The 21,195-nt window shown below is 40.4% G+C and overlaps 1 protein-coding gene across 1 annotated transcript in view; it reads right to left on the bottom strand.

Moving 5' to 3' along the window:
* The window catches only part of LOC117257868 (copine-9-like), a 125,176-nt gene extending 104,247 nt beyond the window's left edge, over positions 1-20,929 (bottom strand). Inside the window, exons 1-2 of the mRNA XM_033628235.2 lie at positions 20,539-20,929; positions 18,990-19,030 (exon numbers count right to left, since the gene is read on the bottom strand). Coding sequence (XP_033484126.2) covers positions 18,990-19,030; positions 20,539-20,618 — 121 coding nt within the window. The 5' untranslated portion in view covers positions 20,619-20,929. The remainder of the gene's footprint in view (positions 1-18,989; positions 19,031-20,538) is intronic.
* Between the last annotated feature and the right edge of the window lie 266 nt (positions 20,930-21,195).

Genomic DNA, 21,195 nt, shown 5'->3' with positions numbered 1-21,195 from the left:
CTGTGTTTTGGCACTTCCACAGGGCACTTTAGTGAGAGAAGACAATGGGGTAGTGGCTCGAACCACTTACACCACTATGTGTGCATGTCCTTGACAGAAAATATTTCCCGGCAATGGACTTTTTCCCCATCAAATTTATCCTTGAAAAATTGTTCCGAGACATAAAAAAGAACAGGTAATCTTCAGAATATACATATGTTCAAGTATACTGAGAGACATTTCAATCCCTTCTATATTAAAATGTCCGTCCCGTCAGTGTGTTGAGCCTAATTGAAAATGGCACAGGGTACTTTCGGACTCATCTGGCTAATGCCAAGCGAGCTGACAGCAACAGTCACTTGTGTAAAGGCTTTTTTTTTTTTCCCAACTGGGGATTTCTTGCTGCCTGCCTCTTGGATTTGCACTACAGGAGAATATAATCAGAGAGTAGGCAGACATAGACAGGATGCCACAGGCTTACTTGCAGGCTGGGGGCACAAGCTGCTCAGTGTGAGGTGAAACAGAGAGGTGGTCAGGTGGCAGGAGTGTGGGGTGGTGGAGCTGGAAAAGGAGGACTGAAGGAGGACAAAATGGAATATCAAAGTGAAGGACAGCGAGGGAAGGCGAAACAGGAATGATAGAGAAGTTGGGTGGGAGACAGAATAGGGAAATAGATAAAGGAGGCATGAAAGAAGAGAAGATGAAGGTAAAGAGATGAGCTGGATAGACGACTGTTTGGGAAATAAAGCAGAGTAGAAATCCACTGTCAGGCGGTGGCAGATTTCAGCTGGAGAAGAAGGGCTTGGCTGGCAGAAATCCCTCACAGATACACCTTTCACACACCAATTTGGAGGAAGCAGGTTGGGCACACATCCCCGCTAATCTATTGATCTGCTGCCAAGAGAGGGATAAGGTGGGAGAGCCCCATACCTTTGGAGACCAATTCTTGAACCTCAGCGGAGCAGCTATGACAAAGCTGCTCAGCTGGGAGCCAATATAGGGAGATAACCTGCACTGCACAGGTTTTTTTCTGTGGAAATTCAGCCCTCTTAGGAGCCTAAATCACAAAGTTAAGCTGCAGTGGCAAAAATCAACCCGATCCTTATTCTTGTTCAAGTTCTTGTGTTAGGTGTGGATTTTTATTTGCAGAAAACAAAGTGTAGAGTCAAGACATAATTCTGTGTGGATCCATTGTTGAGTTAAAACATGGATAAGGGCAATATTTCTGCTTTTGTTGCAAGACCTAGAAAGAGGAGCAATACCATTCTCATGGGTGAGAGTTTAAGAAGTATTTCACTACTAGAAATATCGTCTTTCTCATAAAACTAGGCTCTCTATGCAGTAGAAAGACACAAATACTTTTGAAATTGGTGCCACATGACCAGAGAAAACAGAAGAAAAGAGTTGTGGCAATTGCTTCTGCTCAAGAAGTAGAAACTCTACAATTACCAAAATGCACTGCACCACACCTGACCAATAAATGTTCCTGCTGGTGGGTGATGTAATGTGAGTTTTGCCTTTCCTCCGCAGGACACAATATGTTGGCCGGCTGGTAACGAACATCCTCGAAGGATCTTGAATTACAGTTAAACCGTAAGGTAAAATAGGTAAAAAGGTTCATATTTGATCAATGCTGCTTAGTTTTACTATTTGATCTCAGTTTTTTCAGCCTTTATTTACAATTCATTACAATAAAGAGTATGAATAAGTATGGCTTGGTTTATATTTCATCTGCACTGCTTAATTTTACAGTTTGATTTGAGTTTAAGAGAAAGGGGCAGTACAGGTCTCTTTCTTTAACAGCTCCTATATTTTTTGTGCCCATGCATAAGGAATACGAAAATGCATTAGTACAATCTGTCATTAAGGCAACAACCCTAAAGCCAGCAAAAATTCACTGGATAAGTCGAAACGCATGCGCTGGGAGATGAGCAAGGAGATCATGGTGCTGGTAAGATGAAGGGAAATTTACTAGAGTTCATTTACACATACTACCCACATTGTTATGATACAAAGCTGGCTGAAAATAGGCAAAGTCGGCTAACCTTTTAAAGTATAGAGCTGTAGACAGTTAGCCTACCTTAGCATAAAGATTGGTAACAGGGCAAACAGAAATCCTGGCTTTGTCCAAAGGTAAAAAGAAATCTGCATATCAACATCTCTAAAGCTCAGTAACACTGTGTGTTTTGTTTGTTTATTCTCTATACAAACAGGAATGTAACTTTGTCTAGTCTTGATGCTAGTTAGGCTAATCGCCTCTTGGTCCATCTTTGTTTTTAACACACAGACATCATTACTGCCAAAAAGCAACCAGCAAAAGCAGACTGCTGCACCCGGTTTTATTTCATACATTTAATCTATTCAGTTATTTATCATCATCTGTTTATTTGTAAAGGGGCCATGTTCAAGCTTAAACAGGGTGTTACGTTGCTCCTTAAAGTCTACATATCTCTGTTCATAATGGACAGTAAAAGCTAAACATGTAACAGCTGAATGTTGCTTTGTCGTGCGTATGAACCATAGAGTGTATACAAAGATAGACAACATGACAGCTACCCAAAAGTGGAGCTGAAACATCTTGATCGCCCCCTGGTGGCTGGCTGCAGTATGGGTCATTAGTCCCGCCCTCTCCATGTTATTGGTTGGGACATGGGCCAAACTAAAAACTCAAAGTATACATCAAATTAACTTTTCCTAAAGATGGTTTCTGTCATTTGAGGTAGCTTATAATCACACTGCTTTTGCTTGCGATTGGTTGGGCGGGTGTATGGGCAGGAAACTTGATACCAGCGATGCCACCAGAGCAGGATGGTAGCAGCCGTATGTGGGATATTTTAGCTTCACTTCAGTAAAGTGGGGGTAAAAAGAGACGTGTCGTCCAGCTTAATCTACACAGCACATCCCTGACCCAGAAGGGATGCAGCCCTGTCATCTAGGAATTACATTTATATATAAATACTTATAAACAACAAATACATTTTCAGGGCAAGTTACGTTTTCCATTAATGTAATAAGGAAATGTCACTATTTAACATACCTGATAAGTCACAAAAATTTTGATACTGAAAGAGTATCAATAAAATCGGTCAAATGTTGACAAACAACGTATTTCAGTTGCTTTCCGCCAAAATTGGTAATCTTACAATACACCATCCACTTGTACTGACCAAAGCATTGTTTTTTATTATCAACATTTAACCGAAATCATGATCTTTCCCTAAACTTAACCAACGTGCTTAACCTAAGACAGGCTGGACAGGAACCTGAGCTTCTGGTCTCTCGGTCCTACACTTTGTACACTGCCATCCTCTTTCCAAAGCCGATAGGGTACATGAAGTGTTTTGTTACCTGACCGAAACCTTGTGTCTTAACATATCCAGGCAGGGATTATGTTGCCACAACAACGTAAATCAGAAAGCAGTTAACTAACATACAAATGTAATTTCTAAGGGGACAAGGTGGAAAATGAATACGGCCATTAAATGCTGTGGGTGTGAGATGGACGACTGTGAACATTTGACTCAACGGGGGTTGCTCACTCTTTCTTCAGATCTCATCAGGAGACCTCGGGGGTAATTAGAGACCAGTGACCTTTATTTGAATGGTATGACTCAAGCCTTGCCTCTGTTCACCTCTGCCACTGAGCCTTTATTGAATTATAATTGACCTGCTTCTGCGAGTGGAACTTGTCATCATCATGTGTTAACAATGGATGAGGAAACTTATGAAATAAAACTCCCTGCCCTCCATTATTTCTTATGTCTGTGTGAAAACTGGAAGATGTGAAGCAGAATTTCTGAAGACAGTTTTTACTCAAATACTTACAGTGACCACCCGCATAGAGAGAAAATTGCAGCAGTACTGGAAAAGTAATAAAAAGGACTTGATTGTGAATCACATCAAAGCAGCCTAAATCATATAGTTTATACATCAGAATATAGTCTTCCAGATGAGTCATTTTCAAACCACAGCAGGCACTAAAACAGATTTTTATAACAGGACAGGGAACAAAACTCCCAACTAAAACCACACCTGCTGTGCTATAACGAAACATTAACTCCTACCTGCCTGTGAGTCAGAATCATCCCGAAGCAGATACAACAAAATGAATGTAAAGAATGATCACATAGTGCATAAAATTTAATAGACTCACTAACTTCCCCAATGAGAGAAGACGAATTATAATTGATTCAATACACATAATTGTATCTCAATTTAAATACTGCTGGACTGGTGGGAGTGGGGAAGGCCGTCTCTCCTACAGATTTCTAATGAAGTGAAACACTCGTGTGTGTGGATGGAAACTGTCAGCACTCCACTGGCAAATGATGTTACATAAGAGAAGTGGGATGTTTCATATGGGAGCCTGATAGCGGTTTAGATGGTGGTGGATAGAAATACAAGTGTAAGTAGTGTGTGGCTTCAGGAGCTGCACAGTGAGAACATGAGGCAAAAAATGACTGCCTGGATTTTTGAGAGAGTGAGAGTGTTCTCTCTTAAACTTTCCGTTTTAATGAGCCAGTGTCATCAGTGATTTTCTTATTACTTTAGAACAGGAACGATATCAGTATAATATCACATTTGAATAGGAATTGGAGCCGGAAATTACGCCTTTTGAAGTGCAAAGGGTCACTTCTATGACAGCAAAACAAAGAGGTACAGTTATAGCTCTTGGGAATGAGAGAGCAAATATCTCATGAATTCCATTATTTTAATCTGGGTCCAAAGGAATGTATCGTACAGATGAGTTTGTCTCTGACCAAATGACAGTACTCCTTTTTTCCCTCATTCCAACCCATAATCTCTTCAGTGATTTCAATTCTTCTTAGCTAGTTCAGTTCAAATAGAGAGGAATTTTACTCGCTCGGGGAAATGCATGAGAGCTGTTTGCATCTCTCCAAGGGCGACATCAATGTGGTCGAGGTCACGCATGCCTGGAATATGTTAGAAACCCAGTCAAGACTGGACCGAATAAGACAAAGGGGCCAGCATAAGTATCCAGCTGGCTAGCAGCAAGGCAGAGCATCTTGTATGAAAAGAGCTTTGTTCCAAAATGAAACATCCATCATTTAAAAAAGTGACACCTACTCTAAAACACTGACTGACAGCGCAAATTGGTACACAGCATGCATGAGTACTTTCCAAAAGGGCTTACATAACTTCAATAATCAGTGAACAAAATATCAGTGTAAAATCAACCACTGATTGATTGACTCGATTATTATACTACACGTTGATGCCAAGGCTGTTGCCAAGACCTACTTAGTCAAGTTATAAAGTTCAGCTTTATGATGTGTTAACAGACATTTTACCATCCTGCAGTCACAGAGCAACATTAGCATTCTTCTGGAGTCGTGCTTTTGGCAAATGTAAGTCCAATATTCACTCCCCTTTAAGCTCTGTTTTGGTCTCAACTCCTGAGGGAAATATCTGGCTCTTTAGCTGTTAAATTCTTCACTGTGTTCACAAACCAGTTGCTCACCGTGTTTGTCTACTGCAGTGCAGGTTTATCAGAGCTTTTTTATTGAAAACAAATGCTGGCCGAAAAGGGGGTAAGTTTGGTTTCAGAAGTAAGGGGCACAATAAAGTCAGAGGGCCTTCAATCAAAAACAAAATAGTAAATATTGTTGCCTGCATTTATATAAATTTTAACCAGTAATCTAGCAGTAACATGATGAAATTGATTATCATGCTTTTTACAGTAATAGAATCATTGATAAAAATGCTATGTAAAGCAATTACATATCAAAAAAGATTCATGCACTACCTAAAATCACATTTAACTACTGTAATAATTCTGGATAAAGTTTGTATTTACATCTTAAAACCTGCCTAGCCTCTTTGATTAATGTTGTTTGTCTAAGGGACATATTTTTCACCTGGTGCAAAGTAGCACAGCACAACTGTCATTTTCAAAGCCAATGCCAGTGTTGTGTTAGTTGAAAATATACTTTCGCCCGTCTGTGTGCCCATGGGCATGTAGGTCTTCAAATGAGGTGTGATCAGGCGCATTGTTGGTTTACTATTTTTAGGCAGCAGATAGTGATTGTGCCATTGACCAACAAAAACCTGGTGTAAAGTCAGAATACCGCAGTATTTTCCTGCTATTTAAAGGGTGTATTATTCAGATAGTATGATGTGCCTACACATCTTGCTATCCTAGGCGGGTTCTGCTATGCATGCCATTGTTATACACACAGGGGTGTACTGATGGGTTGCGGTTGGGTGAAATGAATCATTAATAAGGAAAATACATTCTCTAAAATGTGAACATAGCAGAGATCAGAGCAGAGCTGCACATCTGCTGTCTGACTCCCTTCTAAGGGAGCGATCACACCGAGATGAAACGCCAGAAACGCGACGCCAGTAAAACCATTGTTTTCCTATGATATGGCGCATCTGACCGGCGTTCAAGCGTCTTTTTGGACGGGCGTTTTTCTGGCATCTTTTTAGGCGTGCATTTTTGTAGACGCTTCTTTTTAGACGTGCGTAGACGCTGAAAAGTTAAAATATTTTCAACTTTTTGAGCGTCAGATGCCAGTAGCTAGCGTGCATTGAATAAGCGCTTCCAGTGTTTCAAGCGTCTTTGAAGCGTCCGCGTCTCATTTCTGTGTGATCACCCCCTAAGAGAGTTGCTGTGCACATTTACACACAAGGAGCAGCATAACTTCATTGATTTTCTCAGAGGCAAAAAAGTTTTGTTGTATTTCCTCTGTCAAGTTTGCCATTTAAATGTCCAACAATATTTGCTGCAGTGACATCACTGCATTTTACTGCATAACTCTCAACACGCCAGGTGCAGGCAGACCTAGTTTTAAAAGGGAATGGGAGATGACAATTTGATTGGTGGAATTCACATTACGCCCAAAAAAACAATCGCTTCTGCAGTTTTCCTTTCAGACTATATAGTCCCAACAACCTCTATGAATACGGTGAGTCCTCTATGTTGCCTGAAAAGCTAAAACCAGGGCAAAATGTCATGGGTGTGTGGGAAATTAGACTGATGAGAGTGGTGGGACAAAGTTGTGGGCCATAAAACCAAAACAATGAACAGAAAACTCTGCAGAGTTGGTGATAAATCTCAGTGGGTGTCTAACTACAAGAAGATACCTCTTTCACATTACATGTAGTGCTTTGAACCCTTGTTGATATAAAAATATTGATTATTGCAGCTTAAATAGACCATTTGTCTTTGAAAAACTGACAACGGCTTATTTGGCAAAGTTGAGCAGTAAAGGCAAAAAAAAAAAAAAAAGATAAGAGACAAAAATCTGGACTCAGTCAAGATCACAGACTGTTAGAGAACAGACGAGTGTCCATAACTGAGATAAGAGTTTAAAAAATGATACCAAGAGCAAATATTAGCACTGTAACCTTATACTGTATACCTGGAGTTCACATAAAAAGACAACTGCCAGTGTCAAAAGTGTAAAAAATAGGATTTCCAATGTGACCAAGAACAAAAAATGAAGGTCAAACGAATAAGAAAAGTGAAAAGCTTTATTGCTGGCAAAGAGGAAGGGCACTGAACTAATATCTCTGCCATCTCTCATTGTGTCCATCTAAAACATCAATATGAAATCACTGCAAGCCTGCTTCCTAGTTCTTCACTTCAGACACACATCGATCGCAAAGTTATACATCCTCCGTGTGTGGGTTGGATACGGAGGCTTCAGGTAATTTGATGGTGGAGTAAGAGAAATAAATTTAATTTACACAATGACCAGGCAACGTGATACAACATCCCCAAGGACAAACACTGAGTCATCAATAAATTAGATAAGGAGGAGTGCTTCAGAGTCTTTGCTGAGGTATCTTGGCACATTCTTGTACAGAGCCGCAACACACAAGTGCATGCTACAGCAGACGCACCACACACACACACCTTTAGTTCAAAAGGATTGATGACTAAAACTCTGAAGAGGGGAACACAGTAGAAAAAAAAAAACTTGATATCAATTTTCCCATCGCATTCTTGAAGAAAATCTAATCATGGCCAAGGTACAGCTCTGACTACCTCAGGTGTGAGAAACAAAACAGTGATTCAATACTGCACTGAAATGAAAGTAAAGATATCTAACTGGGGACCGTAAAGTACCATCTGATATGAAGTGCCATCAAAGAGAAGAAGATTTTAGGTTCTGCCTCTAATTTGCTCTTTCTTTCTATTTTTGTATGTGTCCCAAATGTGCAATCATGTGCCTCCATCTTTCATGTCGGTGTTGTTATCTCTCTCATGGTCTCTGCACTGTGGATCTGTCATTGATCACTGACTTTGATCCCTGAGAATCTCACATTATAATATGCACTCTAATCATCACAGTGTCAGATGCCTTTGCAGGCTTTTTGACGCATGCTGGCCTCACACTAAACAACTTTTCAAGCAATTTCACTCTCGAAGACAAATTTCCAATGTCGAATAAAATCCTGAGAGTTTTATCTCAGTTGGTGCATGCTGCCATGATCTTAATCATTTGGCACAAGGTGGTCATTAAACCCAGTCTAAGCTGTAATAAGTCAGTCTTTTTCTTGTCTTGACATTCTGACCAAATCAAACATGTTTATTATCTTAGGTTTAAAGCCTGATCTTCAAATGAGGTGTGATCAGGCGCATTGTTGGTTTACTATTTTTAGGCAGCAGATAGTGATTGTGCCATTGACCAACAAAAACCTGGTGTAAAGTCAGAATACCGCAGTATTTTCCTGCTATTTAAAGGGTGTATTATTCAGATAGTATGATGTGCTGTAATAAGTCAGTCTTTTTCTCAAACACACTTGGCTCATGCAAATAGTGAAGAATAGCTGCGCTCTCTCCAGCACCAAACAAGAAGCAGGAAACTGGGTAGATGGAACTCATTGGTGGGGACTCTGAAGAGGCAAGAACGTGAACAAGTCTCGGTTCTCTTATGCCTGGTTCACACTACTCAACATTTCTGTTTGTTCTGACAGTCACTTTGCCAGATTACACGATTGTGGAGTCATAAAATCATGCCATGCCTTGGCCCACAGACATGACACACTACGCGATGGTCCACTCCAATCGTAATTGGTGGCAACCAAGGCAACAGGAGCAGATAAAAAGTAAAAACAGAAAAAGACAGAGAGAGAATAATAAATAACTGCCCGTTTATAATTTAGTCTGTTTAAAATGAAGCTGGGAGCCTCTGCAGTTGTGGTGAGCAAAAGCCATGCTACTATTTTTAAATTTTATTACTTTACATCCTCCATTATGAAGAAATAACATTTTGTGCTAGCCTAATGCAAATGGCAGTACTCAGCGGGTTGATAAAGGGCCTCTGCTGTTTCACACCATCATTTTCCCCTTTTACTCTGTCGTGGTAACATCCCTAGAGGAAATATTAAAAATGTTGGGGTGTTGTTGTCATACAGGTGTCCATGGCAGCAGATCATACTCTGTCTATTGGTCAGATTGATGGCTGTGATGGGAGACATCATGAATGACAAAAAGTCGTCAGGCATCCCAGACACTGCGTCAGTTGTCATCTACTATGAAACACTACATGAGATGAAACAATGGATTATCGCTTATCACACTAATTATCCTTCACAATCCGGGCTGACACCGTACGACGCTGTGTTGGGCTAAAATGGGGCTGATATTGTGTACACTGTGGAAAAGGAGGAGAAACCGTTGGAGTTATGGAGTGAATAAGAGTCGCTGTTTAGTTCAGCATGTATCTGAGCACTTATTTTAGTGGGAAAACTTCATTTTTTAAATGGTTCACATCTCATTCCCAGTCTCCTCCCACTATAATAGCCCAGCTAACCAACGGAGGATGGTAAAGAGTTGAGGTGACAAAATCCAATATAATTAGGCGTGGGGCTACAAATCCATACAGCATAGTATCACAATACTTTTGTGTGGCAATATCGTATCGTTACACAGACACCAAGTATTGATTTTTTATTATATAAATTATTCATATTACAAAAACAAATTAAACTTTTGGTCGACTACTAGAATAATATAATCAGTTGCTTTTTCAGTCCACTAGATACATTTTTCTGCAATAAAAATGACTGAAAACTTTTATTTGATGAAATTGTTGATGTTGACAAAGTTTTCCTTTGGGTACATAATTGGCAGTTGAAAAAAAGTAATAAATCACAATAATATTGTATCGTGATGTATCATGATAATATCATATCGTGGGGCCTCTTTAGATTCCCACCCTAATTATTATTATGATTTCTAATTGACAAGTGTACTGTCGAAATATGAGCCCTTTCATCTTGTGTTTCTAGAGCTATGTGTACTTGTGGACAGATTAATATTTCTTAATATGTCAAATGTCATTATGGGAGTTTGGTGTAGTATTTTCCACCAGGAGCAGGATGGCAAATATCACAAAAGTAATCAAGTTATCCTTTTGCAAACAGTGACTCTGAAAGATCCCCAGTCTTTGCAAAATCTTAGTGTGTAGTGTGTGACTAAAAGCTCACATTGTCTTTAGATGTCAGAAGGTGTCAGACTTTAGATTTTCTAAAGTCTTTTCAAAGTCTTCTAGTCTATGGTCGGCATTACTCTCTCTTAACCTGCAGCGTACCTCCCAGGAGCTCAGTTTCTCTCTTTAAGTGTGGCCTTGAGTGTGAGAGTTGACTCTTGAGCTCAGGAATAGACCGTGCTGAATGAGACTGTGAGGTATCATTGAAAGCTTGAAAGAAAAGTTGGTAAGTTTAAATACTTTCATCAAAATCCAGTCTTGTTCCAGCCATTTCAGCAGTTTAACTCTTCTTCACACAACTTGAGAAAGCTCAGTCACTCAGTGCTGAGAGGACATAATGATGCACACCTGTTTTCACTCTCACTGATTGAGCAGCTGATCTGCACACACATCACATGCTTCAGTGGATACTTTTAACACATTGTAACCCTGTGGAGCACAAACAGAAGTTTAAACAATCTTGTTCTGTTATTTACAGAGCCCGCCTGGTGGCTATGAATTAATAATGTGTAGAAACAAGATCATTAAGTCTTGGCCATGATTTAATAAGTGTGGGAATTAAATAATTTTGCATGGCCACGAGAAAATTATTGTTCGTCGTCTCCATGGAGATGACAGTTCGTTGATAAACTGGCAGGTGTATCATCAGTAGCTTCAGCTGCTTGCAAACATGGACACATTTAAAATGATTTGATTTTAATCTATGATTATACAACAAGTAGATGTGATGATCAAATCAGTGTGACATCACATTCAATAGTTTACAATATATATCTTTTTCTTTTTCAAACTGATGCCGGTCATGTGTTTTTATGGGACTTTGGACCATCTTCTCTGTTCAAAGTACCAGCAAGCATTTATTCACAGCATAATAAACACCGTGTCTCCAAAATTGACAATCAGTCTACCACGTAGTGACGTTAGATTCACGAACAAACCCTTTTTTAACAACTCTTTAAGAGGAGTGAGTTCATTCGTTTCCATCCAATTCAACTTCCTGCTTCTGTATGGTGCATGTACAGTTCTGCAAACCAGCCAGGTTAAATTTTGACTTAGAGTCTCTAATAATTATTGGAATTAATGAACCAAAAGAGACGTTCATGACTCAGTTCACCAGTGGCAGGCTAACAACACAAACACTCAAGCCCAGTTCAGACCAAAGATTCATGACGAGTTGAAGCAGGCAGCTACGGGCTATGTGTTGTTCTGCATCGTGTTGAAATCCTGTCCATTCACACCAATGAAAGATGAGACGGGGAATCATCTCTAGGCAACAACTCTCTGTACTTCCATTCTGTTTACAAGCCTTTAAGGCATATTTTGTGGCTGAATATAATTTGTAGCTTCTTAAAAAACTTCCTCTATTAGTCTTAGAAATCTATCCAGACATATATAGTGACTGCCCTTGCAAATTTGCACATCATAGAAGAACGGACTTTTGGCCCCATGGCAGATATCTGCACTCTCTAAGTGGCCTTCTAGGAATGTATCGAGATTTTATTTCTACTCCAGGCTGGTTTGCTTGTTATTTTGGTCAGGGCTCTCCCTGAAGACACATTTAATCATGTACATATGACAATAAAAGCTTAAAATAAAATGGACTCCTTTTGTTGCTCGTCTAGTTTCATGTTACTCCCGTCAACTAACTCAGGGTTGTAATGTACAGCTGACCTATTTACTGAGTGATATCTGTTAGCTCTGAATGATATCCAAAAGAAATTCTTCTTTGGCCTGATTTTATATTGTGTATTTTTTGCTCTCCCTGTCCTCTGAAGGCACTATATTTAGCATTTTACAGTCTACAGTAATTCCTGCCATACAAGTGGCTCTGATTAAGCATGTATAATTTGATTAAATGGTCTACATGAGAAGTGGAAAAAGAAGGACTGATTGATTAGGTCAATCTTCCCTCTCCTGTACGGCACCCACACTGTTAATTACTTCCTTCCTGTCATAAACTGCAGTCACATTACTGCCATGGCATTTGCTCCCATGTAACTTTGCTGCCAGATATCCAACAGCTGAGACTCGGCACTCGTAAAGGCTGAGCGCAAACAGCAGGGAGCAGCTGCGACCGTAAACATGTCAGTTAACCAAAGTCTAAGGTTTTGTGGTTCAACTTATGAAAACAACTTGGACAAGTGTATTCAGACACATGTCCAAGTAACTCTCTGCTAAGTGGATACAATAACAGCTCTCAACATTCTGTGATATGGACAGGAAGTGTTACGATTATGACGGTGTTCAGAGATGTTAGTTCAGACAAAGGCGTTAGGGATAAATGGTCTGTTGCAGAGCAGTTACTGCAGTTTCCAGGACATTAGTGAACATGTAGTCAGATAGCAGGTTGTTAAGCCTGTCAGTCATTTCAGCTCTCAGTGATGGCCTCGCCTTGAGAGCTACTGTGCGCTTGTTAGAGCCAGTTAGATCAGATGGCAAGTGTTGCAAAATTATGCACTTTATATGACTGTACTGTATGAAATCTCAGAGTTGTCAAACCCCCGGCAGAGTTTGATATAGGAATGACACAAGTTTAGCCCCCATTAAAAGCTCTGCTTTGTCTATTTTCTACCATGCCCTGTTATCCTGATATGGTCACCTCTTTGTATGACTTCCGTTTGGTGTTCACAATTACCTGTGGGTGGCCAAGCGGCAGAAGTTGAGCCAGGTTCAGCATCAAGGTGACTTAGCATTTTTTCTTTCTTTCTTTTTGTTTTTTTGGAGCCTTCAGTGTTGGCCAACCCCAGTGGTCTTACTTAAAAGAAGAAGGAAGGATGCATTTTTTTCACAAATTATTAATGTGAAAGTCTGAGAGAGAGGCCAAGGTTGTGACTGCCTTTGCCATATTGGCTCACTGTATATTATCTTGGCTCAGATCACAGAGTGAAGAGCAACCACTGGAATACAAATAGTAGTAATAATTAAGTACTACCTTAAAGCTGGTGTTGATGGGTACAAATGCCCAAAATAACTTTTAAGAATATTGTAATTCAAGCAAGAGCACTAGACTTTAACCAATCACAGGCCATTTTAGAGAGAGCAGCTGTAAAATATGTCAATCACTGCTCATAAACCGTCAAACTAGACAGTGCTGATCAAATATTAATCACTATTCTGTCACTGAATTGCCTATTCCTCACCTCAGTTGCTTTCAGAAACATATTTTAGTGTACTGTTTAGCTGAAAAATGAAAAAAGTTTATGACCTGCCCACCACAAGGCAAAAAGAAGCATCGCCCGCCAACTTCCTCATGTTACAGCTACATGTTTCTGAAAACATTAGGGTGAGAAATGAAAAATGCAGTAACAGAATCTTGGATCTCATATTTGATCAGTGCTGCCCAATTTTTGTTTTTTTGAGCCGAAGTGACCAAATTTGGATGAGAGGGTGGAGCTGTGGAGGAGCAAGGGGTGGACTCATAAAATGTAGTGATGCCTCGCAGACAGCCTGTCACTCAAGTGGCCCCTCCCTTAAATATGCGTAACTGTAAGCCTTAAAAAAAATGCTGAAGGTTGAGTTATGGAAAAATTCATCACCCTTACAGTTGTCATGAAAATTTAAAATGTTAAAATTAGCTATGGAGACCAAAACTGTTTCTTGTACCAGGCTGTAAACATGTTTATTTCTGCTGTACATGGGGGTCTATGGGAATTGACTGGAGCCAGCCTCAGGTGGCCCTTTGTGGAACTGCAGTTTTTGCCATTTCTGCATTAGCTTCATTTTTCAGCTCGGGAGTTTGCTGTTTGACACGACTTAGCGCATTCAACACCTTTGGCAAGCACCCCATCCATTGCACCTATTGCACAACCTAAGGTAATTGTATTACCGTTGCATACTTGAGGTGCAGATATACGCATATGTTTCACGTCAAACTTATTGTGCGGTCATTTTTTCAATGGATTTCAACCACAAAGATAGAAAACAAACACATTTTATAATATAGTCCAACTTGTTCTAAAAAATGAAAAATAAAAGCTCTGGATATTGAATCTCTACCTTTCTTCTTGCCTGTGCTGTCTGTGTTACTTCGGTTCAGTTAATAGTGTCTCTTTTATAACATCTTCCAGCTGCAGATTATATAGCAACAGGCAGCTCCAAACACTATTCACCATACTGGCTTCCATTGCCTGGAGTGAGGGCAAGGCTCATGCACCACTTCTCCCTGTCTGTACTGGTTGGAGCCCAGTAGCTCTGAAGGCAGCCCTCACATCTGCAGCCAGTCACAGGCATCATCACCCGAGCCTTGAGACCGGCCTGGTGAGGAGTCAGACAGCTGTGCTCTCCAGCTGTGATTTGTGTAACTCATTGAAAAGCCGTCTGGCTGATTTGGAGGTAACATTTGTCTGGGAAAGTTGGACTCTCAAAGGTAACACACTGCTTTTGTGTTTAGAGGCTGCTGGACTTTTAGTTGTTAAAAGGTAGAAAGCTTTAGGATCAGGAGGGCAAAAGGGATAAACACCTAAAACTTGTAACAGAGCATTTTGGATTGCCAGGTGAAGAGAAGATGCACGCCCTGTAATTTTCTTTATAGGGCTCTTTGGCTTTTTGTAGTCTTTTCAGAGAGACAAATGCACTCAGTCTTGTTGTCATCACATTTCCAACTAAAGCTCTTTCTTGGCATTCTTCTACAGCCTTGTCTGCCACACTTTTCACTGTGATCACTGTGTTCAGAGACATTTGTGAAGCTAAAAATGATTATTTTATTATAAATTTAAACATAGCTGGAGCTGAGGCAGATCTTCCATATAATAAGTCTTGAGAAGTGCGTCAGTTGATTCCTTGTAAACCGCAGTTCAGTTTGATTGGTAATGTTTCAAAATGACTGCAGCACCGCACTAACATCCTCCGTCTCACTTTCCCTCTCTAACACTTCCATAGTCTGTACCGTGCTCTTTTTGTGTTTATTCAATGCCGTCCAGTCCTTTTCGTCTTTCAGCTGTCTTCCTCTGCTCCGCATGCTTTATTCCATTATTTTCTTGACTAGGAAAGATTTTGTGCTTTTAAATTAAAATGAATATTTGAGAGCTTCGCCGTGACACTTCTTAGGAGTTATTGAGTGACAACTAGAGTACTTCCTGCAGAAAGATGACTGGCCTTGAAACATCAACAGCATCAGCCGACTATTCACATCCCAGCATCAAGCATTACACAAAAAACATGACAGTGATAGAGAGCTGTCCTGCTGGTGGAGTATACATAAAGACGAAAGAATGCAGCTCCATTGTCCATTGATGTCCATCCAGTATCTTCAAGTTCTTTTCTACAAGTAACTTTAAGTTCCAGTGATTTTTTATCCTCTCCTTCATCCTTGTCAGGATGTAAAAATTCCTAGCCTTGTGAAGCTGAGATGAAAAAATTGTTGTTTAAACTCCAGGGAAAGCAAAAATAAATATATGTAATGAGGTTGCCACACCACAGAAAATGTGTTATAAACCACCCAGCCAAATTTGAATGATTAAAATATTGCCAAGTATATAAAATTAGATTTCAAAATTGTGGGGAAAGAAAAAAAAAAAAAAAAAAAATCGAGCCACTGAAAGATGACGGACACTCATTGGTAGTCAAGCCAATAGCACAGTGACATAAACACACCCTGAACCGAATAACTAGTCGCCACGCAGCAATAGACGTTGTTAACAGCTAAATCAGTAGTACAGCACACAAGCCCCCCACGAGATTGAGCCACAGTGTAACAACAGACACTCGGGAGCTAAGCTGGTAGCCCAAAAAACCCGGTACAAAAAATGGTGAAAAACAGTTCTAACTCCACAATTCAGTACTACACAGTTCTCACTTTTCTCATGTTTTCAACAAGTATTTTCTGACATGTATAATGTGTTTAATTTCACCACATATGAAACTGAGTTGGCAAGTGGCCCTGGTGCGATATGGATGATGCCCTCCAATTTGTATGTTCCATGATTGTAATGGATTAATGATGATTATCCCTTCTTTCCAATGTGATCACACAGAAATATGTAAAATGACCATGAACTCTTAACACTGCAACACATGATGATGGCACAGTTTGGTTTGTTCTCTGTTATAAAAAAAAAAGACTAAGTTTGTCACGTATGGGGTGTAAGTAAGTTGTAAAGTGACGTAAGTAGCCTATGTTACATTACCTAACTATGTAAAGTAAATAAAGTCAAAATAAGTTAACGTTGGCTTTGAGTTTCACAAGGTACACAAATGGTGTTCTCCTGGGTGAAAGTCCTGTATTTGTTTAATCAATTCACCATCCTTCACTCCTCCTTCAGCACATCCTCATACAACAGTTTGTATGGTATCTTACAAAAATGCATGTTTTCGTAGGTATTCAAATGAAGAGTGCATGAGAATAGCCTGCCTCTCTATGCTGACTTTCTGGCTCTTTATACCACCTACTGGGTCATAACAATAACCACTGCCCACTGCGTGATGCCATTGTACCAGTGAATTTGTGTTTCTACTATGACAAAGGATCCTAATTGACCTTCCATTGCCATTGTTTGCGGGGGCCCAGCATGCAATTTTTACACATTATTTGCTACCACCATGTAATGCAGTGTTAAGAGTTTGTGATCATTTCAGGTATTTCTTTGGCTTCAGGTTGCAGGTTCTGACACTGTTGATGTCTTAGTTCACATTTCCAACTTGATGCTTGTTTCTGGTTTCCATGAAAACATTTTATAATTCTGGTCTTTTTATTTGTTTGCTGGATTTTAGGTTGAAAAAAAACAACTAATTATTTCAAGATCACACACAGCTCAGACACCTGCAGAGCACAGAGTCCTGCATCAGAGCAATATCCTTCACTAAATACCTAAATAACACAACCAGCCTTGTATCTTTATTGAGACAGTATACAAGATGTGAATGGCCACAGGCTATAGAGTGGGTTTATACTGTTTCAGAGGCATTCTTTTTAACTCCTGCACTGTCCAGCTCTGATATCCTCCCTCCCTAAATTCCTTCCCCTGTCAGTTTTTGACTACAGAACACACTGAAACTCAACCAGCCTCACACCCAGACCTTTCTTCAACCTTGACTTTTCGATTCCTCTTTAGTCTTGTCCTTGCTCTTTATTCTCCCTTCTCACTCTTGTGTTTTATCCGCAGAGTTGTCACCCGTCGATAGCTCTGACCTTCTGGGTTATTTACCAGTGCCAGAGCCAGAGGAGGGTACACCACCATTCATTATTTCTTACTGTTTTTCCTTGCTGTAAGGTAGAATGCTGGCGTACACAAAACATGCAGAAGCCAGGAGGGCACTTGGAGAGGACAGACCTCCACCAAGGCCAAATGCCCTATCTTGCATTGCTAACAAAAGTGAGAAAAAAAAGTTAATCCGCCCTGTGACTTGGATCCACTTTAAAATTGCATGGGTTCCTCCTTGGCCCGTGCTACACCCTTTCACCAATTTTCATGAAAATTCATGAAAAGCCAGTAGAATTTCCAAAATCCTGCTAACAAACAGACAAACCAATGTAATCTCATCCCTACTCGTCATATTTTGATGCTTAGGCTGAAGCCCCCAGCATTGTTATAATGACTGAATTGCATTGTATCTTGACACAGCTCAAGTCAGTTGGATTGAGGCAACAAAACTGCTTGGTTGGGGTTAGAAAAAGATTTGTGGTAGAAGTAAATCATATTGGTCGATTCACATGACAAAATAAGGGACGTTTTATAACTAAGTTTGGGAACAAAGACCACGCCTCAGTCTCATCCATTTCTGCACCAAAAGTATTTAAGCACACCATATCCATTTACCTCCCCTTCGACTCCGTTCTCACATCCCTCCCCCCAAAAAACCCCTTTTCTTTGTTTTTCTTTTTGTTGTTATCTCTCCCTTGTCTCTCTCTCTCCACAGAATAAGGGAATCACCATAGGGCTCTGTCCATAGTAGACTGTCCGTGACCCTAATTTCTCCGATCATTTCCCCCCACCTTCCTTCCAACTCTGTCTCTACTTCCCCTCATCCCTATACCCCTTTGACCCTCATCCCTTCATCCCACATCCCTTGATTCTCATCCCTACTTCCCTCGACCCTCATCCCCATCAGCCATTATACGTAATAAACTAATTGCAATCTATAACTCCATTGGCATAGCCTTTGTAGGTGAACTTCTCATGGGACACAAACACCGGTCTCCTGGATCAAAGTCCTGTGCTTGCTGGACCCACTCTTGTAATCTTAATACAACGTCCATTGCTCTTAACGTCTAATAATGACAGATGGGTTTACGTACGAGTTGGTCTTAAGTCTGTTGTGTCTCAAACAGACGTTAAAGGGTGCATTGTTCATCTGTATCTGATGCAGAGGTGCCACTGCCCAAGCAGCATTTTTTGACACCCTTGGAATAAGGCAAGGTTGGACAAACAAACCGAACTAGAAAGCATATCCTCCATCATTTAAAAAAAAATGCAAACTGTAAATACAGAGTCAATATTCCACTCAGTACCTAAATTGGGCATAAATAGTTTATTCTCTAAAGCAATTATAATCAACATATCAAACCATGGCCTATCAATACTAGATATTTGAAGACTGCATACATACCAGGATCTGACTTGGAGAATGTATCCACATCCAGCAGACTCCTGTGGAAACAGCAAAAGTGCAGGTAAAAATGGATCCTTCCAGACCTTTCTTAATTGTTTTCAGACAATGTATTCACTCATTAACATTTCCTGAATTCCATTTTTATCTCTTTTGTTTCTCCCTCCCCCGGGTGTTTCTAGAAGTCTCAGCTAAGCCCCCAAAAGTTAGGTCATGGGCAGATTTAAATTGCTCCCTAAGTTATTCAGTGAAACTAAAAATACCATGCTGCCAACCCTTTCCTCAAAATGCACGCACAGTAAGCCAAGTAAAAATAATGTACACTAGGTTACTAGTCAAAGGCTGATGAAGACCCTCAGGAAGAGGAAGATGAAGAAGGGATTAATGTTAGTGTTAATGATAATTAATGAGCTGTAAAGGTGCTGTTAGGCAGATTTTGTTACCTTTGGACGGAGACAGGCTTGTGCTTTCCCCTGCTTCCAGTCTTTATATTAAGGTAAGATAACCAGCTGCTGGCTGTAGCATTTGTCATTATGTAACTTAAGATCTTACAAAATAATTTAAGAGATGGAAAAAATGCCATGAATTTACAATACAGTGTTGTGCAATACCAGGGTTGAATAATGCGTAACACGTCTGACATGTAATTCAAGCTGCTTTTAAATCTTTCGGGGCCAAATGGAAACACACACTCACACACACACACACACACACACACACACACACACACAAAACTCCATCTATCCTCCAATCTGAGCCAACTCCCTCTCCCAGGTTGGGGCTGTCTCTCTCAGGTGTCTGGCCACTTCAAGTCTTGCTGATCTCAGGAGGGACCATACAGGAGCAGCAGCCATTCATTATTCAAGAGTAGATTGGAGAGCCAGTCAGCACACGGCCAGGCAGGCAGGTTGACGGTCTGCAAAACCCTGACTGAGTTTTAACTGCTCTGTCAGTTAGTCAGCCGGCCAGTCGGTAAGCAGAGCAGCCGACCGTTCAGCCGAGGCAGCCTGCCACCAAAGAGGAAATTCAGGAATGCTGCTTTGTTTTGGGTTTTAAAATCAAAATGTATTTTAAGAGGATTATTACTGTGCTTACTGACATTATTTCCACATTTTGTGTAACATTTATGAAATTGCATCACACGAGCAATCTCTCACCTGATGTGTGACAATTTGCCTGCAACATTAATAATCAACCATGCATATCAGATAACCACTGGCAGGACATGTTGCAGAAATCAAGAGATTCAAAGGGATTTTAAATTGCTTTGATGCATATTGTAGGTAGCTGATTGGATTTAATATTTAGCTGAGAGCAAAGGGCATCAGAGAGTAAAAGGTCATGATAGATAGATAGATAGATAGATAGATAGATAGATAGATAGATAGATAGATAGATAGAGCAACAGAGGAAAAACACATCTAATTAACTTATATCACTTTGATGCTTGCTTGTAAATCTGAATCCCACATTAGACTGATCTACCTGATGCTGATTTTTTATCTGGGTTGAAACATCTGTAGGTATGTGTAGGAGAGTTTGACCTTACCTGCACGAAACGGTAACTTCTATTTTAGTTGCAGGGACTCTGGTGTTGAGCGGATCGAAATCCCCTATTGATGCCATCATCTCGACTAACGGCACTAATGAGCATCCGCGGAGAAAGAAGAAGAAGAAGAAGAAGACGGAAAAAAGCTCTGATCAGTCACAATAGGATCGTGATAGCAGTAAATCCATTGTCGAAGATCTTGTGATGTTTGGCTTGTGGAGCAGCAGCGGAGGAGGGAGAGCCGAGAGAAACGGGCTGACAGAGACAGAGAGGGAGAAACGAGGAGAGGGAGGGAGAGGCAGCGAAAGTTGTGAGGCAGATTTAAAGTTCATTCATCCTTCATGCGTTCACGGTGCGCTCCCGGTGTCTGTCCGGTGCTGAGGAAGAGGAGGAGGAGGAGGAGGAGGAGGAGGAGAGCGCAGCCAACCGGAGGCACCGGTAACAGCACGGTGCTTTCTGTCTCTCTTTCCCTCCCACTGTGTGTGTGTGTGTGTGTGTGTGTGTGTGTGTGTGTGTGTGATTAATTCCCTTGCATGTACTCACCTGTTACTCATCTATTAACGCCACTGTTCATCAAATATTTTCCATGGCTTACATTCACCATATTGGTCAAAAAGCTTGTATTTCAGTATTAACCTAAACATATATAACATATGT

The sequence above is a fragment of the Epinephelus lanceolatus genome, chromosome 8 (genome assembly GCF_041903045.1).
Source record: "Epinephelus lanceolatus isolate andai-2023 chromosome 8, ASM4190304v1, whole genome shotgun sequence".
Lineage (NCBI taxonomy): Eukaryota > Metazoa > Chordata > Actinopteri > Perciformes > Serranidae > Epinephelus > Epinephelus lanceolatus.
The sequence above is the reverse complement of the archived record's forward strand: the minus strand, read 5'-3'. Positions and strand labels throughout refer to the sequence as shown.